The 25,892-nt window shown below is 40.1% G+C and overlaps 1 protein-coding gene across 1 annotated transcript in view; it reads right to left on the bottom strand.

Moving 5' to 3' along the window:
- The window catches only part of Rabep1 (rabaptin, RAB GTPase binding effector protein 1), a 123,845-nt gene that overhangs the window by 24,576 nt on the left and 73,377 nt on the right, over positions 1 to 25,892 (bottom strand). The window contains exons 7-11 of the mRNA XM_045158502.1: positions 21,803 to 21,981; positions 19,245 to 19,376; positions 11,943 to 12,410; positions 10,686 to 10,790; positions 8,703 to 8,819 (exon numbers count right to left, since the gene is read on the bottom strand). Of these exons, the coding sequence (XP_045014437.1) occupies positions 8,703 to 8,819; positions 10,686 to 10,790; positions 11,943 to 12,410; positions 19,245 to 19,376; positions 21,803 to 21,981 (1,001 nt within the window). The remainder of the gene's footprint in view (positions 1 to 8,702; positions 8,820 to 10,685; positions 10,791 to 11,942; positions 12,411 to 19,244; positions 19,377 to 21,802; positions 21,982 to 25,892) is intronic.

Raw genomic sequence — 25,892 nt, 5'->3', positions numbered from 1 at the left:
GCCTAAATCCAATGCTGCCACACACCAACAAATAGTAGTAATTAGTCCTTTAAAGGTGAGAACCACACAGACAGGTTAAATAGTATTTTTAAGTGGCTAAAAATATTGAAACCCTGGGGCTGGGCACCTGGCTCAGTGGTTAAAGATTTTTGCAAGCCTGCTCATGACCTGAATTCTATCCTCAGTGCCCATATAAAGCAGGACACAAAGGGGAACATGTGCCTGTAATCCCTACATGCCTGTAGCAACTGGAAGCCAAGCCAGGAGAACTGGGAGGCTGGCAAGTAGCAACAGCAAGAGAGACTCAAGTCTCCAAAAGGTAGAAAGAGAGAACACTCAAGGTTGTCCTCGGATCTCTCCATGCACAACATGGCCCAGGTATGCCATCCACACACAGCATACACAGATATACACACAATACACACACACATATAAATAAATGGCTAAATAAACAATAAAAAAGAAAAATTCTAACAATTGGAAGCTTAATTTTTTAAAAAAGCATACCTGTAAAATAAATGAATGGGAACTAGCCACAAGCATCTAGTGGTAGTGAAAAGTAACACATACACTATTAAAGTTACATAACTCTAAACTCATTTGAATTAGTTTTAATATTCCTGGGCTGGGAACTTTGAAAATTGATGATTCACATACAAAAACTATAATATGAATAGAAATTTTGTCAGGGCTGGGCATGGTGGTGTATGCCTTTAATTCCAGCACTCAGGAGGCAGAAGTAGGTATATCTCTATGAGTCCAATGCCACTCTGAGACTACATAGTGAATTCCAGGTCAGCCTGAGAAAGAAAATTAGACCCTACCTTGAAAAACCAGTAATAATAATTTTGTCTAAACATTTTTACATATTTTTCATTTAATTAATTTGAGAGAGGGGAGAGAGGGAATGGGCACATCAGGACCTCCAGCCTCTGCAGATGAGCTCCAGGTGCTTGCACCACCCAGTGAATCTGGCTTTTACATATATACTGGGGAATCAAACCTGGATCTTTGCAAGCAAGCACCTGAACCACTAACCCATCTCTATAGCCCTTGTCTAAACATTTTAAAAACAACTATTAATTCACAGCAGTTCTTCTACCTGTGCCTCCCAAGTGCTAGGATTAAAGGTGTGTGCTACCATGCCTGGCTTTTATTCAGCTTTTCTAATCTCAATAGCTTGGTTCCTGTCACCTAATATGCCACTATAGAAGTAGAATTCTGACAGTAGCTGTGAATTTGAGACTACCCTGAGACCACATAGTGAATTCCAGGTGAGCCTGGACTAAAGTGAAACCCTACCTCAAAAAAAAGAAAAGAAAAGCTGGATAAAAACACGAAATATGTGCTGAAGAGATGGCTCAGCAAGTGGGAGTGCTAGTCGTGCAAGCAGGAGGGCCTGAGTTCCATACACACACACATATAACCAAGTAAAAAGCCATGCATGGCTATGCATGCCTGAAACCCCAGTGTGGAGGTGAACAGAGCCAAGAGGCTCTATTGCTTGGCAAGTCTCAAGAAAATACAGTGGGAGAGTATTAGATGAGGATACTTGATCTCCTCTGACATCCACACGCATGTGCACAGGGCATGCATATGTATATACACCACATACACACCCACTAAACATAACGTATAATGTATCTTTTGGAGGTACTGGAGAACTAACAAAGCAAAAAGGAATTGCAGAGTAGGAACCAAGACATGTAGAGTAGAACAGTATTTAAAACGGCTCTTTTTAAAAAATTATTTATTTGCATTATGTGTGTATGGGCAGTGGTGCACAAGGGTCTCTTGCCTCTGTGTACAAATGTCAGATGCTTGTATCACTTTTCCACTTTTGGTATCTGCTTTACATACAGACCAGCTTTGTAAATAACCACTTTTAACCATGGAGCCATCTCCCCAGGCCCCCAAACAGTTCTTTAGAAGCAAATGCAGGACTGGGGAGCTGGCTCAATGGTTAAAACACTTGTTAGAAAACCCTGCCAACCCGGGTTCGAGTCCTCCATACCCACGCAAAGTGGTGCATGCATCTAGAGTTTGTTTGAAGTAGCAAGAGGCCCAGGCTTCTCTTCTTTCTCATTCTCTCTCTCCCCTTGCAAATAAATAAACTATTTTTCCAACACCTATAAGCACGTGGCACATGCCTTTAATACCAGCACTTGGGAGGCAGAGGTAGGAGGATTGCCGTGAGTTCAAGGCCATCCTGAGACTATATAGTGAATTACAGGTCAGCCTGGGCTAGAGTGATACCCTACCTCAAAAAAACAAAAATAAAAAAAGCTAGAAGCATATGCAAATTCCAAAGAAAACAGATGTAACAAAGAGCCAAGCAGGGTACTTGAACATCCAAACTAGGGCGCAAAGTAAAGCATTCAGAATCCACCAAGCAAACAACTGGCACTCTGAGTTGGGTCCACATAGGACCACATTTGAGGAAGGGAACAATTAAATAACTTCGTGCTCATAACTATGTAATCTCAACCCCTGTAATGGCATTAAAATAATTCAAGGCTGTGAGTACCACTAGCAGCTTGCCACTCATAAGGAAAACATCATCATCTTGGGCTTTTTAAAAATAATATACAAGCCAGGCGTAGTTGCACTGCCTTTAATCCCAGTACTCAGGAGGCAGAATTAGGAGGATCACCATAAGTTTGAGGCCACTCTGAGACTACATAGTTAATTCCAGGTCAGCCTAGGCCAAAGTGAGGCTCTACCTTGACCACGCCCAAAAATAAATAAATAATAATGTACAACCGTTAAATACACACATAAAGGTATTTTTTAAAATGACAATACAAACAAATCTACAATGAATCTAGATATGTGAGTTATTAGATACTTGACCTATTTGGCTTAAAAGACTAAATACGGGAGGGCCAAATACTTAGAAATAATGGATAATAATAACCAAATGTGAAAAAAAAATCAATTGTCTAAACTAAAATTAGATGGCTAGGTTTATAGGTAAGATATATTTAAAGAAAAAAATAGTAAACTGAAAGACACTTTTCAAGAAAATAACATAAGAAAAATAGTGGAAAATATAGAAGTAAAATTGAATGGCATATAGATGCAGTGAAGTCTAATTGTCAATAAACAGCTGACAAAATAATGGCTATGGAAATGCCTACTGAAACTGAAAAAAGAAAGCTATGCAACAACCTCATAGATGGATACAACACATAAGTACATGTGTCCACCAAAAGATATGTACACGGACATTCATAGATAACTTGCTATTGCCAAAACTAGAAATAGCTAAATGTTTGGATAAACAATTGTATATCCACACAAAAGAAAATTCAAAGCATTTAAAATACTGCCAACATAGAGAACGGTATGGATGAATTTCAGAAATATAATGACAATCCAAATATAAACACAAAAAGCTACATAATGTATGATTGCAGCTATACAAAGTTAGGAAGTGAGTAATAGCCAGATAGTGTTGGAAACTCAGAAGCAAAGTTACCTTTATGTACCATCAAGAAGGGTACATTCTAACCAAGAAGGGCATACATGTACAAGAGATGATATGAACCTTTGTCAGAGTGATGATCACCTTGGTAAAATTTCTCAAGCTATACTCTTGCAATGTGTCACTTTCTAAGTGCATATTTCAGTAAAACAAGCTCCAAAGGAGCCACAATAACCAAGAACTTTCCAACTGTGATTATAAGACATCTAATAAGAAATTCAACCCATTCTCTCTCTCTCCCTCTATCTGTCTTTCTCTGTCTGTCGCTCTAAAATTAATAAATAAAAAATTTTTTTTAAAAAAAAGGGCTGGAGAGATGGCTTAGCGGTTAAGCGCTTGCCTGTGAAGCCTAAGGACCCCGGTTCGAGGCTCGGTTCCCCAGGTCCCACGTTAGCCAGATGCACAAGGGGGCGCACACATCTGGAGTTCGTTTGCAGAGGCTGGAAGCCCTGGCGCACCCATTCTCTCTCTCTCCCTCTATCTGTCTTTCTCTGTCTGTCGCTCTAAAATTAATAAATAAAAAATTTAAAAAAAAAAGAAATTCAAAAAATCCTAAAAAAGATGAATATGACGAAAATATACCTAGCACAATAAAACTCCTAAAATCAAGACAGAAATACCATCTTTAAAGTAGCCAGGGGGCAGGGGATGACATTTTTATTTTCAAAGAAGAGACACCTGACTTCTCATTGAAATAAAAATTACAATAATATATAATATAATGTGTGTATATATATACATGCATATATATATATATATATATATGCATGTATATATATACACACACACTCACACACACACATACACACACACACACATATGGTTGGAGATGACTTAGTGATTAAGGTGCATGACTACAAAGCCAAAGGACCAAGGTTCAATTCCCCCGAACCCATGCAAGACAGATGCACAAGGTGGCACATGCATCTGGAGTTCATTTGCAATAGTGCCCATTCATTCTCTCTCTCTTTCTCTCCACCTTTTCCCCTCTCTCTCGCTCTCAAATTAAATAAATAAAAATTAAAAGGCAGCTGGGCGTGGTGGCGCACACCTTTAATCCCAGCACTCAGGAGGCAGAGGTAGGAGGATTGCCATGAGTTCGAGGTCACCCTGAGACTACATAGTGAATTCCAGGTCAGCCTGGGCCAGAGTGAGATCCTACCTCAAAAACCAAAAACATAAATAAATAAAAGGCTAAAATAACCCAAGATATTTTTTTAAAAAATTCATGGAAGTCAGAAGCAATGGAGTATTAACTTGAAAGAAAACATAACCACTAAGAATTTTACGCCTGACCAAAGTGTTCTACTTGAATGCAAGTGGAAAGAAAAAGGTATCTGTGATAACATAAACAAGAGAACTAAGGCTTCTGCTCTTGCAACAATTTAAAGACTCTGAAAAGCAGTCAAAGCAGCTCAAGCAGAGAGGAAAGCCAAACCAGAAGATGTTATGCACAAAGGAGTGAGGACCCTGGTTTGGTTCTTCTTCTCCCCCCACCCGCCCATTTTTTTTTTCCCTTATTTAACCTTTTGTTGAATTATGTTTTTTTTTTTAATTTTTTATTTATTTATTTGAGAGGGACAGACACAGAGAGAAAGACAGATAGAGGCAGAGAGAGAGAATGGGCGCGCCAGGGCTTCCAGCCACTGCAAACGAACTCCAGACGCGTGCACCCCCTTGTGCATCTGGCTAACGTGGGACCTGGGGAACCGAGCCTCGAACCGGGGTCCTTAGGCTTCACAGGCAAGCACTTAACCGCTAAGCCATCTCTCCAGCCCTGAATTATGTTTTTTAGCCACATTGACCTTAGGGCAGCCTCAGTTGTGAAACTATAGCTGCACAGGAGATAAAATTTCCTGGTCACAGTGCCAGAACAGACTCCCTATGTGCCAGATAGGATAAAGGGTAATGTCAAAGAGGTGAGAAGCTAGAAAAAGTGCCCCTAATTCTGTACATTAGGCAGCAGACTCACCCCTGAGCTCCACTCCACACACAAGGCCAATGCAGCTTAACGAAGGTCTTGAAAGCCGAGCCTGCCTTAGAAAGACTAATACTCAAGGATGAGAAAAGACACCTGGGCCTTGAACACAATCAGGTAGACTACCTCCTATAACAACACAAAACAAAGCACAGCAAAATCACCAACATTTCCTAGACAATTCCAACAGAAATTACAGTCTGAAGATAAAACAGTTACCATTTCCAAGAAGAACGAGGAAAATGTGACTAATTCTCAAGAAGAAAGAAAATTAGCAGATGCCAACCCCATGATGACTCAGGTTGACATTATCAATGACCTTACAGTAGCTATTATAACTGTACTTCATAAAATAAACTCTTGAAATGAATGAAAAATAGCTCATATAAAATGAAATTAAAAGCCGGGTGTGGTGGCACATGCCTTTGATCCCAGCACTCAGGAGGCAGAGGTAGGAGGATTGCATGAGTTCGAGGCTACAGTGAGACTCCATAGTGAATTCCAAGTCAGCCTGAGCTAGGACTGACACCCTACCTCGAAAAACCAAAAAATAAAAATAAAAACATAAAAAGAAGCTAACGAGATGGCTTAGCAATTAAGGAGCTTGCTGGCACAGCCAAAGGACCCAGGTTCAATTCCCCAGTGCCCACATAAAGCCAGATGCACAAGGTGGTACATGCGTCTGGAGTTCATTTGCAGTGGTTAGAGGCCCTGGTGCATCCATTCTCTATTTGTCTGCCCCCCCCTCAAAAATATAAATAAAAAAAAATATATATATATATAAATAAAATATTCTTTTAAAAAAAAAACAAGGTTTACTGGGAGTGTGGCACACACCTTTAATCGCAACACTTGGGAGGCAGAGGCAGGATGATTGCTATGAATTCAAGGCCACCCTGAGACTACATAGTGAATTCCATGTCAGCCTGGGCTAGTGAGACCCTACCTTGAAAAATAAAGAAAATTTAAAAAAGAAAAGAAAAAATGTGCTAAAAACCAGGATTGGCGGGCCGGAGAGATGGCTTAACAGTTAAGCACTTGCCTGTGAAGCTTAAGGATCCTGGTTCGAGGCTCAGTTGCCCAGTACCCACATAAGCCAGATGCACAGGTGGCACATACATCTGGAGTTCATTTGCAGTGGCTGAAGGCCCTGATGTCCCCATTCTCTCTCTCTCTCTCTCTCTCTCTCTCTCACTCACTCTCAAATAAATAAATAAAATTAAAAAAACAAAAACAGGATTGGAGATACAGCTTAATGTTTAAGGCATTTGCCTGCAAAGGCTAAGGACCCATGGTCGACTCTCCAGGTTCCATGTAAGCCAGACGCACAACGTAACACAAGCACAGAAGATCACACATGTGTACAAGATCGCACATGTGCACAAAGTGGCACATGCATCTAAGTTCAATTACAGTGGCTGAAGAATGTAGACTCTTTCAAAGGGGTCTGAGTACTCAAGGAGTGTCCTGTTCTTCAAAGTCTGCTTTATTTCCCCCTGGATTAACAAATTGGCACTCTACCTGGTATTGTGGAGTATAAGAAATGCAGGAAAGAAAGGGTCATTGAGTCTGCAACATGGTCTTGTGTTTTGGAAATGGCCATGGGTAGTGTGAAGCAGGTTTACTGGATGCCTGCATGGAGACCCCATGCGGCCATGAGGATGAACCATGGATTGCAGTGGAGACCCAGTGGAGATACTGGGACCACGAGATGGCTGCTAAGGAAAGCTGCCGGCCTGATGAATTTTTCCAGTACTGTGAGTAGCCTAGCTGAATGGGTGGAATTAGAATGCCAGAGATTTGTTGCTTGTTAGGATTATCAGACTTAGACTTGTCACTAGCTAGAAATATTGGACTTGGAGCTACATAGTTTGGTGTTTGCCCTGTTTTAAATCTTTCATTGGTTGAATATTTCCTTGCTATGCCCAATGCCATCTTTTGCAATGTGAATGTTTATTCTGTGCCATTATGGGCTTGGGGGGGGGGGGCTTTTTGGTATTATGGTATCTTGGACTACTGGGGATGTTTGAACATCATTGGGATTGATAAAAACTATGGGGACGTGGTGGTTTGATTCAGGTGTTCCCCCATAAACTTAAGTGTTCTGAATGCTAGGTTCCCAGCTGATGGAGATTTGGGAATTAACACCTCCTGGAGGGAGTGTATTGTTGGGGATGGGCTTATGGGTGTTATAGCCAATTTACCCATAACAGTGTTTGGCACATTCCCCATTTGCTATTGTCCATCTTATGTAGGCCAGGGGGTGATGTCCACTCTCTACTCATGCCATCATTTTCCCTGCCATCATGGACCATCCTACTCAAGACTGTAAGCCAAAATAAACCTCTTTTTTTCCCTCAAGCTGCTCTGGGTTGGGTGATTTCTACCAGCAATGTGAACCTGACTGCAACAGTCTCTCTAGCCGAGGCTGAACTGGGGCTAACTCTATAGTCCCAGGTTGGCTTTGAACTCATGGTGATCCTCCTACCCCTGCTTCCCAAGTGTTGTGACTGTAAGAATGAACCACCATGCCTGTTTTTTTTTGTTTGTTTGTTTTCTGAGACAGGGTCTCACATAGCCCAGGCTGGTCTAGAACTCACGATATAACTTAGGATGACCTTGAACTTCTGCTCCTTCTGCTGCCTCCTCCAGAGTGCTGATATTCAGAAATGTACAACTACACCTGGCATATGTGGTGCTAGTGGTTGAAACTAGGCTTCATGCACATCAGGGACTATCAGTTGAGCTACATTTCTAGCCAATAATTCATAACTTTCTTGTTAGTGAGCTTATTATAAATGAGACTAGTATAATAAACACAGCAGAGAAAAGGAAAATCAGAGCTCCAAGACAGTAATTAAATTCATTAAATAGGAGCCAGAGAGATGGCTCAAAGGTTAAGGTGCTTGCCTGCAAAGCCTAACAACCAGGGTGTGATGGTGCATGCATCTGGAGTTCGTTTACAGCGGCTAAAGGCCCTGGCATGCCCATTCTCTCACCATCTCTGTGTATCTGTTTCTCTGCTTGTAAATAAATAAATTCATTCACTCATTAACTGATTTTTTTAAACACCCTATAAAACACATAGCACAGAAACATCAGTAAGAACTTTAAATCTGAAAGAAAATACAATTGCCACATATTCGGGGCAAAATATATAAATCTCTACTTTCTGAATTTTTAAACTTAAACAACCCAGTCATTTCTCATAGGTCACATCCTAATGCACCAATTTACCTGGTGGCTGGAGTCCTCGGTGCTCTGCTTGATGAAGTCCTCTAGTTCCTGTTTATCTTTCATTGTCTTTTCTAGCTGGTCGTTAGCTTGCCTTAGCATTATCTGCAGCTTTTTCACCTATAAAATTTAAAAAGTCAATCAGAAGGTAGCAAATTTACTATGGGTGGTGGTGGTGGTGGTAGAACTCAAGGCTTTGTACATAGTAGGCAGGGGTTCTACCAGTGTGCTATATTTATAGACCGAAATTATTCTGTAAATTAAAAAAAGTTCCCAATTCCAAAATCTTTTTTTTTTTTTCTGAGAAACATGATAGATTTGCCAATTGACAATGAAATAACCAAGACAACTGAGCAGTCTTTAGTTTTTTAGTGATCATTTTTTCACATGCATTATCTCATGTGAAAAACTGCTTTTCTACTGGGGCTCTCCAGGCTTTAGCACTGGCCACCTTAGTCTATCCCCTGCCTCTAGTGGACAGTTTCCATGAGCCTCATAAACATTATAATAATAATTTCCCTACTTTAAACCCTCATGCTTCCTAAGTTGACAGGGTTAAATTTCAAACCCTTCAATGATCACCCCTCCTCATTTCTTATCCCAAACATCCCATGCAACTTCTCACACTATTTCAAACTCACCATAAACCAGTCACATGTAACTGTGCTTTCTCATTCTCTTTCATAACCTTATGCATTTTCCCTACTTTTCCTTCCCCAGGTCTCCTAACTTGTACACAGGCTCTAAAACCAGCTCAAGTGTTGCCTTTCTAGAGCCAAAAAAAATTAGCTTGAATGGATACTTTGGTATGCAATACCAAAGCTCCTGATGGACAGTGAATGTCTTACAACTGTATCTGAACTGCCAGGATCCAGCAAAACACCAGGCACTGCTAAGGAATAAATAAAAGTCTACAGAAGCTGGGTGTGGGGTGCACGGCTTTAATCCCAACACTCAGGAGACAGAAGTAGGGGGATTGCCATGAATTCAAGGCCAGCCTGAGACTACATATGGAACTCCAGGTCAGGGTGAGCTAGAGGGAGACACTACCATGAAAAAAAAAAAACAAACACACAAACAAAAAAAGTCTTCAGAAAACACAGAACTCCAAGACGAGCCCATCTCTTGTCATGCTATCAGTAGCCAAGTATATTAATTTTGTAAATTCACCTCTAAACTAATGAAAAAGTGTACAGATGAGGAACTCAATGCCAGAGACGCTTGAAAATATTAGACCTTCATTATAACCAGCTTAAAGCTCATTTGATGAGTAAGGCAATGATCTTCCTAACAACTAAAGAACTGGGGAATAGAACAAAAATATTATCTTCCACTTGCCTGCTGTAACAAGCCTCTTTGTGAAATTATTCTATATAATTTCCTAAATGTTATCAATGTACCCATTGTTCAATACTACATTTGGAAAAGTATTAGACTTGTCAATCTCAGCATACAATTTCTACCACAGCTAAATTTCTTTGATAGATTTGCCAACTGACAATGAAATGAACAAATTATCATCAATCAATTCAAAAAAATTTATACGCCAGCAATAAGCAATGAAAAATAGAAATTCTAACTAATATGATGTTCAACGTAGCTTGTATTCTGTCACAAGCCACAGGAAATTTTATCTCCCTAACCCCTATATCATGAAGGACTATATGTGGATGAGATCATGCCAGCATCACATTCAGGTGTTTGGGCCTAGGGTGGAGGTGGTGTGGGGAAATGAAACCAGGTGGTACTTCTCGAACAGCTGAGCTGATCTATATGGTGTTGGCATGTTAATAGAAGCATAGATTCCCAAATCATTGTCCTACTGTGCTCTCATTGCAAATTAGCTTCCACTGTATATGCTAGATCATATCCTAACTTAACAAGACAGAGGTGTGCTACATAAAGTAAATGGGAAACACAATAATTCTGTATTTCAATGAAAACTCAAAACAGCTCACAAGTTTGGCATACCCAAATGAAACTCACCTGTTCTCTTGTTTCAGCCTCCTGAATCTGAATTCCTTGTAACTGTTTTTCATAATTGGAACACATATCACAACGTCTACCAAGTTTATTTCCAGCATTATGTACCTGAAGGGCACCAAAATTACCTCTTTAATCATAATTCTAAATCACATACTTGAGGAAAAATGTGAATTTTTGCTAATGTTGCTCAGAGCATAGCATAAACAATCTCCTCAGGGCTTATGGGAAGAAGTTATAATACAGGGCCAGACTCTTAAAAAGTCAGCATTCCCAGCACAAGTATGGTATGAGAATAGGGACACAACTTATCACTAAGAGCGACAAAATACATTTCAGAAAAACACAAAGCAAGCAAAAATGTTACACTGTGTATTCATAATCCAAATACTATGTAGCAAAAGGTAAAGAAAGAGAAACAACCTGAGTTCCAAGACAGGTTTACTAAGTCAATAGGAATACTTGAGCAATGACTGATTTTGTGAGTCAACTTTTTTCATCTATTAACTGGGGACACTCATAACCTGGCTGCCTCATTATGATCATAAGGCTCCAAGATAAGGTCTGTGAAAGTGCTGTTATCAGAAAGGAATAGACAAATATACACATAAGCTATTATGCCTGGTTACTGGTAAAGAGGTATACAAGTACATACATAAGCTACCAGTGAGTATGAAAATATTCTGAGGGAAATTATCCTCTTTTTCTCTCCATATTCTGCACCCCTACCTTAAACTAACTCTGCATCAGTTGCTGGTCTGAATTTGCATTTCAGAACTAAAATAAAATTGATTGAATGAATCCTGGAATAAAATGAGATTTTAGAAAACTGAGAACATCCCAAATTCAATCTACTCTATCAGCAACATTACAAGTCAGGCAGATTGTTCCAATTTAGGTAGCGCTCACACTCAAAACCATTAGCTCTATGCCCCTTCTCAGTGACAGTACTACTGAAGAGTCAAAGCAAACAAGGGATGGATGTGTGTTAACATATGCCTACATGGATCCTAGGAAAACCTACTGCATGACCAGAGCTACCTAACATTCTCCAAGGAGAGGAGAAAGCTGAGCATGATGGCTAATGGGCATGGCAATCCCAACACTCCGAAGGTCTAGGCAAGAGGATCAGGAGTTCAAGGTCATCCTCAGCTACATAGCAAGTTCTAAGCCAGTATGGGCTACATGAGACGCCATCTTAAAACAAAACAAAAATGACAGAGGGAGAGGGGCAAGGGAAACAAAGTAAGAATAACTTACCTCTTTCTGCAAGAGATTCCATTCTGTCTCACTGACTAAGCGGTAGCCACTTGGGGAAACATAAGCAGTCTCCATAGCCTGGGTGACACTGGAGAGGAGGGATGCTGTCTCCTCTTGTTCTGGTGTCATTGCCTTAATTGCTCTTTCCTGATCTTTGGTTAACATGAACCCACTTGGCATCTGCAGGGACCCAAGGGAGGCAGTATCAAAGTTCTCAGACACGGAATCTGCTCCAACCAGTGGTCCAAAATCCGACTCATCCAAGTTTCCAGCAGACTTTGCTTTGTAGTTATAGCCTAAAGCTTTGGATTGCAATGAGCCTGAGGTTCCCAAGCTGTCTGTAGACTGAGCTCTCCTGAGTCCGTCTTTAAACATGTCATTATCCGATTTAATGAATGGGTCTCCAGATGGCAGCAGCAAGTCTGCATCTAAGGAATGCACTGACCCATGGGTGCTGTCTAAGTGCTCCTGAAATGTGAGAATATACATTCCCAGTTAGATATCCCCTCAATCTCCAAAGAGGAAAACTACCCTATATATTACATGTGCTTTGTCACATGTTACATATGATGATCTGCTTCAAATAATCACTGACCAACCATGTATCATTTCTTCTCGATGCAGGCACTATTCAGGCACAGGTTACAAATGTAAAGATAAAGATTGACATAAAGAGGTGTACAGTTTGATGAAAAGTAAGTAAATAGGCTATTAAAATATTAGCGTTGATAAAATGAACTGGGCATGGTGGTGCACACCTTTAATCCCAGCACTAGGGAGGCAGAGGTAGGAATATCATGGTGAGTTCAAGGCCAGCCTGGGCTACAGCAAAACCCTAATTCAAAAAAAAAAAAAAAAAAAAAAGAGTAATCTTTTAGCCAGGCATGGTGATAAATGCCATTAATCCCAGCACTCGGGAGGCAGAGGTAGGAAGATCACCATGAATTCGAGGCCAGCCTAAGACTACATAGTGAATTCTAGGTCAGCGTGAGCTAGAGTGAGACCCTACCTCGAAAAAAAAAAACAAACAAAAAGAGAGAAAGAAGGAAGGAAAAAGAAAAGAAAGAAAATTTATTATTATTATGTAGTTTTTTTGAAGTAGGGTCTCACTCTAGCCCAGTCTGACCTGAAATTTACTAGGTAGTCTCAGGCTGGCCTCGAATTCCATAGCAATCATCCTACCTCTGCCTCCCAAGTACTGAGATTAAAGGTGTGTGCCACCACACCTGGCTCTAAGAAATTCCTTTTTTTTTTTTCTTTTTTGCACTCAAGCCATTTTATTAGACTTAAGACATCCACAGACACCCACATCCTTCGCAGCACCGATCTCTCACCTCTACGTTCCCCTCATTGCTCAGAAAATATTATATTTAATAAAATGACAAGCAACATCTAGGAATTGAATGATCTGGTAGCTCAAGCAGAAAATTTAAGCTTAGACATGAGAAGTTGGAGAAGACCATCTGTCATTGAGGGTAACTGTGAGGTGCCTATGGATTACCCAAATAGATAAAACACACTAGACAGATGGACAGAGACATGGGAGCAACCACTCTATAAAAATAACTCAGAGTGTAACACTAAACCATACCATGTAAGACAAGAGGGTCAAGGACAAGTAAGAAACACCAACAGTCAGAGGATGGGCAAAGGAAGAACAGTAGCCAGAATATAAGGGAAGGAGGAAAGATGGTGGATGAGTAGGGGAGAGGTGGGATGGTATGGTTGATTAACATAAGAAATATCAACTTATGGGCTGGACAGATGGCTTAGCTATTAAGGTTCTAGCCTGTGAAGCCTAAGGACCCATGTTCAACTCTCCAGATCCCTGTTAGCCAGACGCATAAAGCTGAAGCAAGTAAGTACAAGGTCACACATGCCCATTAGGTGGTGCAAGCATCTGGAGTTCAACTACAGTGGCTGAAGCCCTAGAATGCCACTTCTCTCTCTCTGGCTCTCTATTTCTCTCTAAAAAATAAATAAAATATCAATTTATTATACCCATAAGAATATTTTTAAATCACTTTAAGAAAAAAGCCATGGAAGCCGGGCGTGGTGGTACATGCCTTTAATCCCAGCACTCCGGAGGCAGAGGTAGGAGGATTGCTGCAAGTTCAAGGCCACCCTGAGACTACAGAGTGAATTCCAGATCAGCCTGAACTAGAGTGAGATCCTACCTTGAAAAATCAGAAAAACCAAAAACTAAAAATAAATAAAAAAGCATGGGGTTAGGGAGATGGTCCAATGGTTAAAGCACTTGCTTACAAAGCCTGCCATCCCAAATACAATCCTCCCCAGCAACAATGTAAATCCAGAAACAAAGTGATGTATGTATCTGTGATCCCAAAGCTCTAACAACAATGGGAGGCAAAGCCAGGATAATTTGATGCTCCTAGGCCACAGGCTGCATTCATTTGCAGTGGCAAGACTCTCAAGGGTGAAGAAGAGCAGACACTAGAGGTTGTCCTCCACTTCCACATAGTACAGTGCCTACATAACTACGTACACACACACACACACACACACACACACACACGTGCGCATGTAAATAATTCTTTAAACCAAAAGGTATATTTCCCAGTCTCTTGTGGTTGGTCAACAAAAGAATACAAACGAAAGCAGGAAGGGGGCTGGAGAGATCGCATAGTGACTAAGGCAGTTGTCTGCAAAGCAAACTGATGCAGGTTCCATTTCTCAGGACCCATGTAAGCCAGATGCACAAGGTGGTGTATGCATCTGGAGTTCGTTTGGCTGAAGGTCCTGGTGCACCCATTCTCCCTCCCCCTCCCCTTTTTTCCCTTTTTCTCTTCAGTAAAAAATTGAAAATTTTCAAAAAGTAAGAAGGATATCTTCTTTATAAATATATTTTATTATTTTTCATTTATTTCAGGGAAACAGAAAAAGACAGAATGGGTGTGCCAGGGCCTCTTTCCACTGTAAACAAACTCCAGACACATGTGCTACTTCGTGCATATGGCTATATGAGGGTACTGGCAAATGGAACTGGGGCCATCAGGCTTTAACAGCAAGCACATTTAACCACTGAGCCATTTCTCCAGCCCTGGGAAAACATGTAAGGGTGACAAAACTTAAAGGAAATTTAAGCAATCTACTTTAATGGGAATATGTTCATAGAACATCATACACTTACAATGTGGCATGTTTTCAAAGTGTAAGTCAGATATGGTGGCAGATGCCTATAACCCCCGCACTTAGGACGTGAAGCCAGGAAGATCAGAAAGCCAGGCTGAGCGATACAGCAAGCTTTTGAGGTCAGACTGAGATGAATGTGTCGGAGAGAAGAGACAGAAAAAGGGAAGAGAAGAAAGAGAGGAAGGGGACAGCAGAGACAGGCAGGGAAAGAAAAGAGAAAGAAAGAACAAAGCAAAAGAGAACATAGAGGAATAGAGGGAAGGAATAATGGAGGGATGGAAAGAAAAAAGGAGAGATCAGAAAGGAGGAAGGGAAGAAGGGAGAGAGGAGAGAAAAGAGAAGGATGGAAGGACATGAAAGAAAAAGAGAGGTGAAGGAAGGAAAAGAGGCAAGAAGGAAGGGGAAAAGGAAGAAGGGAGGAAGGACAAAAAGATAAAAAGGCATAAGGGAAGAGGGAGAAGAAGAGAATGAGAAGAGAGAGAGGAAAGGAAGAAAGAGAGAAAAAAAGAAAAAAGATATTTATGTTACCTTTGGAAGAAAACAGAAGGATGAGGAAAGATATGTACCAGTGTTAGCCAGATGGTTATCTCTGAGGTTATATTTTGTTCTTTTTTTTTAAAAATTTTTTGTGCATTTTTATTTATTTGAGAGAGACAGACAGAGAGAGAAAGAGGCAGATGAGAGTAAGAGAGAATGGGCGCGCCAGGGCCTCCAGCCACTGCAAACAAACTCCAGATGTGTGCGCCCCCTTGTGCATCTGGCTAACGTGGGTCCTGGGGAATCGAGCCTTGAACTGGGATTCTTTGGCTTCACAGGCAAGCACTTAACCACTAAGCCATCTCTCCAGCCCTTTGTTCTTATTTTAAAGATTCTTTTATATTGTATTTATTTATTTATATGAAAGACAGAAAAAGAGATGGGAGTGGGGGAGTTGGTATGCCAGAGCCTCTAGCCACTGCAAATGAACTCCAGATGCATGTGTCACCTTGTGCATCTGGTTTACATGGGCACTAGGGAATCAACCTGGGTATTTAGGCCTCACTGGCAAGTGCCTTAACCACTAAGCCATCTCTCCAGCTCTATGAGGTTATTTTTATATGTATTCTCCTTTCTGTACTTCACAATTTTTCCATACCATTTTCTTATTTTTGTGGGGAAAAGGGAAGCATATTCTGCTTGAGCTAGCCTGGCACACAAAATGAGTTTCAGTCAGCCTGGACTAGAGTGAGACCCTGCCTCCAAAAAAAAAAATAAATTCTAAGTATTCAGTTAAAGATGATATGAGGCCTTACAATTTTGTTTTGTTTTGGTTTTCGAGGTAGGGTCTCAGTCTAGCCCAGGCTGACCTGGAATTCACTATGTAGTCTCAGGGTAGCCCCATAACTCTCAGCGATCCTCCTAACTCTACCTCGGGAGTACTGGGATTAAAGGTGTGCGCCACCACACCCAGCTAGTTCTTATTTTATTTTATTTTATTTTATTTTATTTTATTTTATTTTATTTTATTTTATTTTTAACCACTAAGCCATCTCTCCAGCCCTTTTTTTGTTTTGTTTTGTTTTCCAAGGTAGGGTCTCACTCTAGCTCAGGCTGACCTGGGATTCACTATGTAGTCTCAGGGTGACCTCGAACTCATCCTACCTTAGCCTCCTAAATGCTGGGATTAAAGGCGTGTGCCACCATGCTCAACTGGTCTTACAAATTTTAAATGGTTTTAGTAATGTATTTGGATCTCTAAAACATTTCATGTTAACTCAAATCTATCAGCAAAAGTAAATTATCATGATTCTCAACACAAAACAATTATGCTCAACACTAAAACTGCAAAATATCAGGTCTGAAAGTCCAAAACACATCTTTATTACATTTTATTTTTTATTCATTTATTTATTTGACAGAGAGAAAGGGGGAAGAGAGAGAGAATATGAGAATGGGAGCACCAGGGCCTCCAGCTGTTGCAAATAAACTCAAGATGCATATGCCACCTTATGCATCTGGCTTACATGGGTCCTGGAGAATCAAACCTAGATTCTTTGGCTTTACAGGCAGGCACCTTAACCCATTAATCCATCCCTCCGACCCTCGAGGGAAGTCCAAAACATATTTTTAATGTTATACATGGGGTCAGACAGCTTTATTAAAACAATCAAAAGAAAGAAAAACACTTCATTATAATGAATTCCTCCTTTCTGTTTTCTTGCTTTTGAAAACATTCCTGGACTAATGACTGACTGCATGACGCAAACACCATAAAATATTTGGCTGTGCTCAAAAATTGAGCACTCTCCCAGGAGTCTAACTATTAAAACATGCAGGGCAGAGTCAGGCCAAGCATTCCTCAGTATATGCTTCCAAAACAAAGATATACAAAAACATCATACTTTAGTTTCTACTAAGATTTCAAAAACTGAGCATTCTCCTGGGAGTTCTTAGTGTATGCTTCCAAAGCAAAGATGTAAAAAAACAATATCCTACTATAGTTTCTACTAAGATTTTTTGAAATCTTTTTTAATACCAAGCTATCCATAAACATGAAAATATAAGCCACCAGGAACTGTAAAAATAAAAGTAAGCCAAAATATGATGCTTCTAAAAGTAGAAAAGGCCTTTATTCAGCTTATCTGTAGGTTGTCCGCCAGCTGGGGAGCAAACCAAGACCTCCTATATGCTAAGCAAGTATTATACCACTGAGATATGTCTATAGCTTGTATGGCTATGAAATCATAAGCAGTAGGGATAATCTAAACAAGGCTTATAAGCATGGACAGTAAGCAGACAGGTCTAGCTATAGTGAAATGAAAACAAGGGGTAAAGCTAGAAAAGACATTGTACTAGGAAGGCCTTTGTAGACAAAGCTAGGGACCTTACTTTTTGTCCTAAATGCAACAGGCATTCATTGAAGGAAATAAGCTTTGAAGGATTTTAATACTAAAGCAGAGGGAGGCAAGATTTCCAGACAAACGAACCTACATAACAGGTAAAAAAAAAATGTAGCGTGAGACAAAGACCAATGTGGCTATAAAGAGAATCCTTCTTAACAGAAGTATCATCTCCTGGGAACCAGATCAGTCTCTTCAAGCCCACCTGGATCACCTTGTGGTGCTGGAACTGAGACAATGATCGACCACCTGGACCAGGACTTCCTAAGTATACACATTGTCTTCTCATCAATGTGGCTACATAAATAAAATCTTCTCTCATCTAACCATTACAGAGAAAGACACAGAGACAAAGAGTGAGAGAGAGAGAATCCTTCTTACAAAAGGCCTTCCTCAATGGTCTCAGTAAGTACTTTCTCCTCCATGACACAGGTTACAAGTCAGTGGTGGTTACTTGACTGCAGCCGTAACAAAGGAAATTAATTTGACAATAATGCTGAGAGTACAATGGAATGTAAGGGGACTTTGCCACACAATAGGTGAGAGGTGAGGAGAACCCAGGGGTATCACCTTACATGTTGCACCCCTATACTCCTTCCCAATACCTACAATGTTCCTCCAGGTCTAAGTGGAATCTGTCAAACTTTACCCTCTGTTCTTAGGGCAAAAGACCTCACTGGGTAGGTGGCACACACCTGTCTATCCCAGTACTCAGTAGGATGACACAGGAGTTATCTTGAATTCAAAGCAAGACCATTCCTCAAAAAGAAAAAAAAATTCAATATACCCGTAATATGCATTACATCAAAAGACTTTCTTTGGGGTTTTCAAGGTAGGGTCTCACTCTAGCCCAGGCTGACCTGGAATTCACTATGGAGTCTCAGGGTGGTCTCGAACTCACGGCGATCCTCCTACCTCTGCCTCCCGAGTGCTGGGATTAAAGGCGTGCACCACCACGCCCAGCAAGACTTTTTTTTTTTTTTTTTAACAGCGGTATCTTTAAAGACTTATTCTGGGGCTGGAAAGATGGTTCGGGGGTTAACGACACTTGCTTGCAAAGCCTGAGAGCCTGGTTTTGATTCTCTAGTACCCAGGGTAAAATCATATGCACAAAGTGGCTCATTATGTCTGGAGTTCAACTGTAGTAGAAAGAGGCCCTGGTGTGCCCTTCCTTTCCTTCTGTCTTTCTTTCATACTCTCTCTGTCTTTCTCCCAACTCAGCCTCCTACACATAGCATATACAATGACTTTAATCAGAGATTCACTGTACCTCTTCATTTGATAATGGGGCTGAAGATTCTTCTTGAGTTAAAGCACACACTACTGGTACTTTGACTTCTTCTTCAGTATCTGTTCTTTTGTGATCTTTTCTTGTATTAAGCAGTTGTTGTTCGTCATCCTCCTAGGAGTTAGGAAGACAAAGTGTATCCATTACCCAGGTAATCTGTACTTAACAAGTCACACAGTTTTCTAACCACTCAAGAGAAATAAAAGCAGAGACTTCTATGACAACAGAATACTGGACATTTAAGCTTATTTGTTTTGTGATCACATTAGGGGATCTCTGATCATGACAAACTAAAATGAATACTATAAGCACAAAGTAAGAAACCAGAAAGCAACTTTCAGTAAAGCATACTGGATAAAAGGCAAAACAAACAAACAAAAAATACCAACCTATTTCAAACAATCCAAAAACAAAATCACATAGAATATTTGCTTATAATAGAAAATCAGAAAAAGTTATCATGATATTAACACACCCATTAGACACATGTACAAACGGTGGCACATGTCTGTAACTCCACCCAAGAGGCTAAGGTAGGAGGATTACAAGTTAAATGTCAGCTTAGACTACACAGGTGAGACCCTGTCTCAAAGAAGAAAGGAAAAGATAAAGAAAGGAGGAAGAAGGGAGTGAAGAGCAGGCTTATCATTATTAACATACAAAAGGAATGATTAAAGTGTAGGTTAATGCTTCACTCAATGTGAATACCTGTGGTGTGTAGTGAGGAAGGATAATTACAACACAAGCATGAACAAGATTCCACAGGAGAAGAAAAACAAAGATAGACTTCATCTAAGGGAACCATCAAAGGGTGGGAGTGCACAAAACTGGTAATAATTCAGTTGGATCTTGAAAAATCAGTAAGATAATTTGTCCACTGAGGGGAGACAGATGAGGATTCCAGAGAAACACATTGCAAACACAGAGGCCTGGAAGAGCAGGCCTGTGGAAATATTAAATAATTTGATGTGACTGAAAAGTAGGCAGGCACATGGATAAGAAACTGTCTCAAATTTCAGTATTGCCAATACCTCACTCAGCCTACTTCCTAATGTATGTTATAGGGATGATTATGTGGTGCCTGCCCCACATGAGAATTGTATTGGTTTCTGAGAAATGCTGGAGATCAAGCTTTCTACATAAAGCCTTAGCACCATACTAACACATAGTGAGAGCCCAACAAATGTTAATAAAGGCCTTCAACAACTATCTTACTATAGCTTGAGACTTTTAAAAAATATTTTATTTTATTTATTTATTTATTTATTTATTTGACAGAAAAAGAGGGAGAGACAGAGAGAGAGAAAGAATGGGCACACCAGGGTCTCCAGCCACTGCAAACAAACTCCAGACTTGTGCGCCCCTTGTGCATCTGGCTTACGTGGGTCCTGGGGAATCAAACCTGGGTCCTTTGGCTTTGCAGGCAAACACCTTAACTGCTAAGCCATTCCTCCAGCCCTTAAGACTATTTTAATGAGATAAAGATCTATGCTTTAGAATCGAAAATCCTTAAGCTTATGTATCTTCACGTAAGATGAATAAGTCTAAGTTAAAGAGGAAATAATTCAAAAAAAGAAAACCACAAAACAAAATTTAACCAAAGTCAGAGATAGCAGTTTAAATCTGTCTAAATACCTAGAAAGGCAAAGAACACTTTTACATACATATCTTCCAAAGCCACTATTTGCACACATATACAACATGCCAAAGAATATTAGCTGTGGCAATGACAGACGGTGCAAGGGAGAGATGGCTCTAAATGCCCGCTGTAAGATGATTAAAGCAATCATGATACATTCATATCATGAGTTCACAAAAATGAGATAGAACTCTAATACAAAATATCTCCAGGATATTGCTTATGGGTAAGTTCTGTGGGGGGGGGGGGGGACTCTAAATATATGGTCATCAACAAACAGAACTGATCTAGAAGAGTACTGAGCTGGTAAATAAAGTTACTTCTGGAAAAAGCACTTTGGAAGAAGTCAAGATGGACTTTTTTTTTTCCAGGAGAATAGGAGAACTAGCCAGTACTACTAAGATTTTTTCCAGAAATACATTGTTGCATCCTACCTTCAGAGGGCCATTTCTAAATTGTTTTCTTCCACAGAAGAGGACACTTACAAATCTGAAAAGCAAAACCCTCCAACAGAGCTTTTTTTAAAAAAAAAAAAAGTAAATTGAGACAGAATCTTGCTATGTATACCATGATGCTGGCACCAAACTTATCCTTCTGCCTCAGACTCCTGAGTACTAGGATTACAGCCATATGCCAACAGACTAAGTTAGCTATTATGTTTATCAGAGTGATATCCAAAACAAAAAATGAAAAAAATCCAAGGATGAGAAATGTAACATGGTGGTTTAGCACCTGCCTGGCATGAACAAGGCCCTGGGTTCAACCCCCAGCACTAAAATGAGGAAACAGTGGCATATATCACCTTGCTCCTGTTTGAGTCAATGTCTATCACACAAAAACAATACAACCATATGACACCATTATTAGTAATGTAAATGAGTCCTAAAGACCTGATATTCACCTGGTCTTTCTTCTTCAGTTCTTCAACTTGTCGGAGCTGTTCTGAAGTAAGCACGATCTCCATTCGCTGCATGTCTCTCATCAGTAAACGCTGAGATTCCAGAAACTGGTCATTGGCCTTCTGCCATGTATGTTTTAGCTGGTTGTGTTGTTGTCGCTCTTGCTCCAAGAGATGGCAAACTGTTTAGGAACCGGCCCCCCAATCAAAAACATTGAATTTTAATGATAGACAATTTCATTAGCATAGGGCTACAAGACTAGGTCTGGTCAGTGATCTCTTCTGTCTGTGAATCCGCCTTGATTGACACTAAAGGAGTAATCTATAGTTGAATATGATGGCTATCCTGAGAGCAATCTTCCAAGGAAGGTTCACAGCAACATATGCAAGGAGACTTCTATGCTCAGTAAATTTTAGAAAGCCAAGATTAAATCAAGATTTTAAGGTTTCTTTATTGTAAAACTCTGATCTTAAGGACTTAACTATGCCTATGTTCTCTTGGACAACAATATATAGTATACCATCTAAAAATCTGACACCATACACTGAAAAAAATAATAATAACAGACAGGCATGGTAGTGCATGTCCTTAATCCCAGCACTCGGGAGGCAAAGGCAGTAGATTGCCATGAGTTCAAGGCCACCCTGAGACTACATAGTGAATTTCAGGTCAATCAGAGCTAGAGTGAAACCTTACCTCAAAAAAAAAAAAAAAAAAAGCACTTTGGGAAATACTGTTCTAAAGGCCAAAAGAGTATAGTAACCACTCCTAATGTGTTTAATATATTTTCTGTGTGTTTAATACACTTTGATAAATCTGGCATCCGGGAATCCTTTTTGAGTTCATTCAGTTTTGTTCTAGGGTTGTTTCTTCTTTTTGTATGTGTATATGCATTGTACATGTGTACATTCACGTTCATAAGTACATGCACATGTATGTGCACAGATGTGGAGGCCATAGGTCAGCATCAGGGATCACTTCTGTGGCTATCCACCTTATTTTTTGAGACAGGGTCTCTTTCACTGAACCTGGAGCACAGTGATTAGCTACAGTAAGTCCTAGGGCTCCTCCTGCCTCCACCTCCCCAGTACTGGGTTTACAGGTGTTGCCACTATGCCAGGAATTTACACAGTGATGGATATCCAAACTCAAGATCTCATGCTTTCACAGCAAGTATTTTACTGACTGAGCCATCTCCCTGGCCTCTAGGTCCAGTTTTGACCTTTTAGGACAAGTCAAAGCATCTCTGTAAATCTCGAGTAGCTCTAATACCATCAGCTCAATCATATTACACTAGAGAAAGAATAGGTAGACCATCAATTCACCTACTACTAGCCATCAAAGTAAAAAACCTGAGAGATTTTAACTTCTCACCCTAACACATTCTGCCAAGACACAAACCTAGTTCGGCCACCTTCTAAGTATGACACATTTATCTTCTGGGTTCTAATTTCAAACAACTCCAACAGTAGTTCCTTTTTCTTTCTTCCTACTTTCAGTCTTGCCCTGTCTTTTCTATACTTCCCATTTCTATTAAACTGAACTTCCTAAAATGAAAAATTGATATTCTTACTCTACAGGTTACAATCCTTCAAGGAAGTCAGACAAAACGGACACTTATTGCAAAATCCCATTCATGTAAAAGTCCAGAGAGGATACCTTCTAATGAGTTGTTGGCCAGGGAGGCCCCTGAGGCTCCAAATTATTACAGGCCATTGCCAAGGCCCTTGATTTCCCACTAGGAATAGGTGGTAAGACCCTATTGCTGAAGACTCCACATACTTGGGCTGCAAGGTCACTGAGAAATTCTGCTGGAACTGAGCTGATAACCTCCTCCATGTAGACCAGCTGACAAAAAGCTGGAAGAAGCCATTCTGCAAGCAGTTCAATGGGAGAAAGAGAAATCACCAGTGAAGATAGTCAACAGTGGACACTGCAAGCCTTATATTTGGCCAGCCAGGCCAAATGAGCCAACAGGTGCAATAGTGGAATGTCTGTCATTGTGGAAACCAACTGCCCTCTAATTGGACCGGAGGCCCACTCCATGGGAAGGAATACATCCCTGATACTGAAAAGTTAAAACAGTGGTAGTCATGAGTCCTAGGAGTGTAACATCTGCTGCTGTCTGGCTAAATGTATATACTATGCTTATCAAACTGCTCAGTAAGCACTTCTCTTAATTTTCATACCCTTATATTAATGCTACTCTCACTTCGGGCAGAGAATCTTCTCTTTCCAGATGGCAGTGATCTTGGGATGACTCAGAAGGCATCATGGTGCTGGAAAGAAGTGACAGGAGTGCTCAGTACTGCAATATCTCTATCACACCTTCCAAGGCTCAGAGTCTATTGCAAAAGAGGTGGCAGAAAGAATGTAAGAGCCAAAGGAAGGGTAGGACTCCTTACAACGTGCTTCCCCAGACACAAAATGGCCTGGATATCCATGACCTCACAGTACCTGACACTACCTACATAAGACCATCATAATAGGAGGAAAAGATCATGACATCAAAATAAAAGAGAGACTGATTGAGATGGGGAGGGGATATGATGGAGAATAGAGTTTCAAAAGGAAAGTGGGGGAAGGGAGGGAATTACCATGGGATATATTTTATAATCATGGAAAATGTTAATAAAAATTTAAAAAAAAAAAGGAAAGTGGGGGAAGGGAGGGCATTACCATGGGATATTTTTTATAATCATGGAAGATGTTAATAAAAAAATTTTTTGAAGAAAAAAAAATGTCCAGAGAGTCAGAAAATAGATGATGACTACCAGGAACAGGAGGGAAGGGAGAGCATTTGCATATAGATGCAAGATTTCTTTAGGAAGTAACAAAAATGTTTTGAAATTAGATAGTGGTGGGTAGTACAGAAATTTGTGTATATATTGAAAACTACTCAACTGTAACACTTTGAGAGAATGAATGTGAATTATATCAATAAAGCTGTTTAAAATCTGGCTATTCTGGTGTGTATAAAGCCCTATGTTCAATCCCCAGTGCTGAAAAAAATATAATAAGATTCTTTTTCGGGGGTGGGGGAGGAATGCTCCATGTGATAAAGTCCAACATCTTTAGTATAAAGTCTCCACAATTTGGCCTATGTCCACTACTCCAATATCACATTTTTCCCATTGTCTCTCGCATACTAAATGTGCTGAATTATATTTCAGAGGTGGGGAAGTGGGGAGTCCTCACTGTGTCACCCAAGAACTTCTAGCCCTCCTTCTTCTAACTCCTGAATGTTATGTGTCATCTTGCATGACTGAATTACTTTTCTTACTTAGCTACCAACATGCAAATAGGCTCGAGTTCCATGCTCCCCCCAGGCTACCTAACAAATTAACCATCCTTCCAAATTAGTTAATTAAAATTGAACACCCTTCTTCAGGTGAACTACTGCATCCTTACTGCACACTTCGCAGCACTGCAGCTGTAACAGGCAGTTGCACAAATCTGGTTGAATATGTACTACTCAAGTTTAGCTGCTCAATTTTTATCTCTTCCCTTAAAGACACTATTTTTTGGTATACATCCAAATGTGTACATACCCTTCCTCATTTTTTATTTTTTTATTTTTTGAGGTAGGGTCTCACTCTAGCTCAGGCTGACCTGGAATTCACTATGTATTCTCAAGGTGGCCTCGAACTCATGGCCTCCTTCCTTTGCCTCCCAAGTGCTGAGATTAAAGGTGTGTAACACTACGCCCAGCTCCTCCTTCCTCATTTTAATTAACCTTCTTAACACTTTTCTCAGATATATTAGGAAAGTCTAATAGAATGAAAAACTTACACTACTTTTGGAAGGGTTGAGATACAAAGTTTAAACAGGAATTGTCTTTCTTCTGAACATTCACTGATATTGTAAGTATTCCTGTTACTACAACTGCACATTTGAAAATTGTTTCTTAAAGGTCAAAGATATACTCAAGTTCAGGTTATTTTTTGCAACGTTTTATGCAATTACATATCATTGCATTTTTTATTATTTGGAAAAAAACTAACTCATCTGCAAACCTAAATTATACACATCTCTTTTTCCACAACATTTGAAATACTTAAAAATATTCATCATCACAGGACAAATCCTACA

The sequence above is a fragment of the Jaculus jaculus genome, chromosome 9 (genome assembly GCF_020740685.1).
Source record: "Jaculus jaculus isolate mJacJac1 chromosome 9, mJacJac1.mat.Y.cur, whole genome shotgun sequence".
Classification (NCBI taxonomy): domain Eukaryota; kingdom Metazoa; phylum Chordata; class Mammalia; order Rodentia; family Dipodidae; genus Jaculus; species Jaculus jaculus.
The sequence above is the reverse complement of the archived record's forward strand: the minus strand, read 5'-3'. Positions and strand labels throughout refer to the sequence as shown.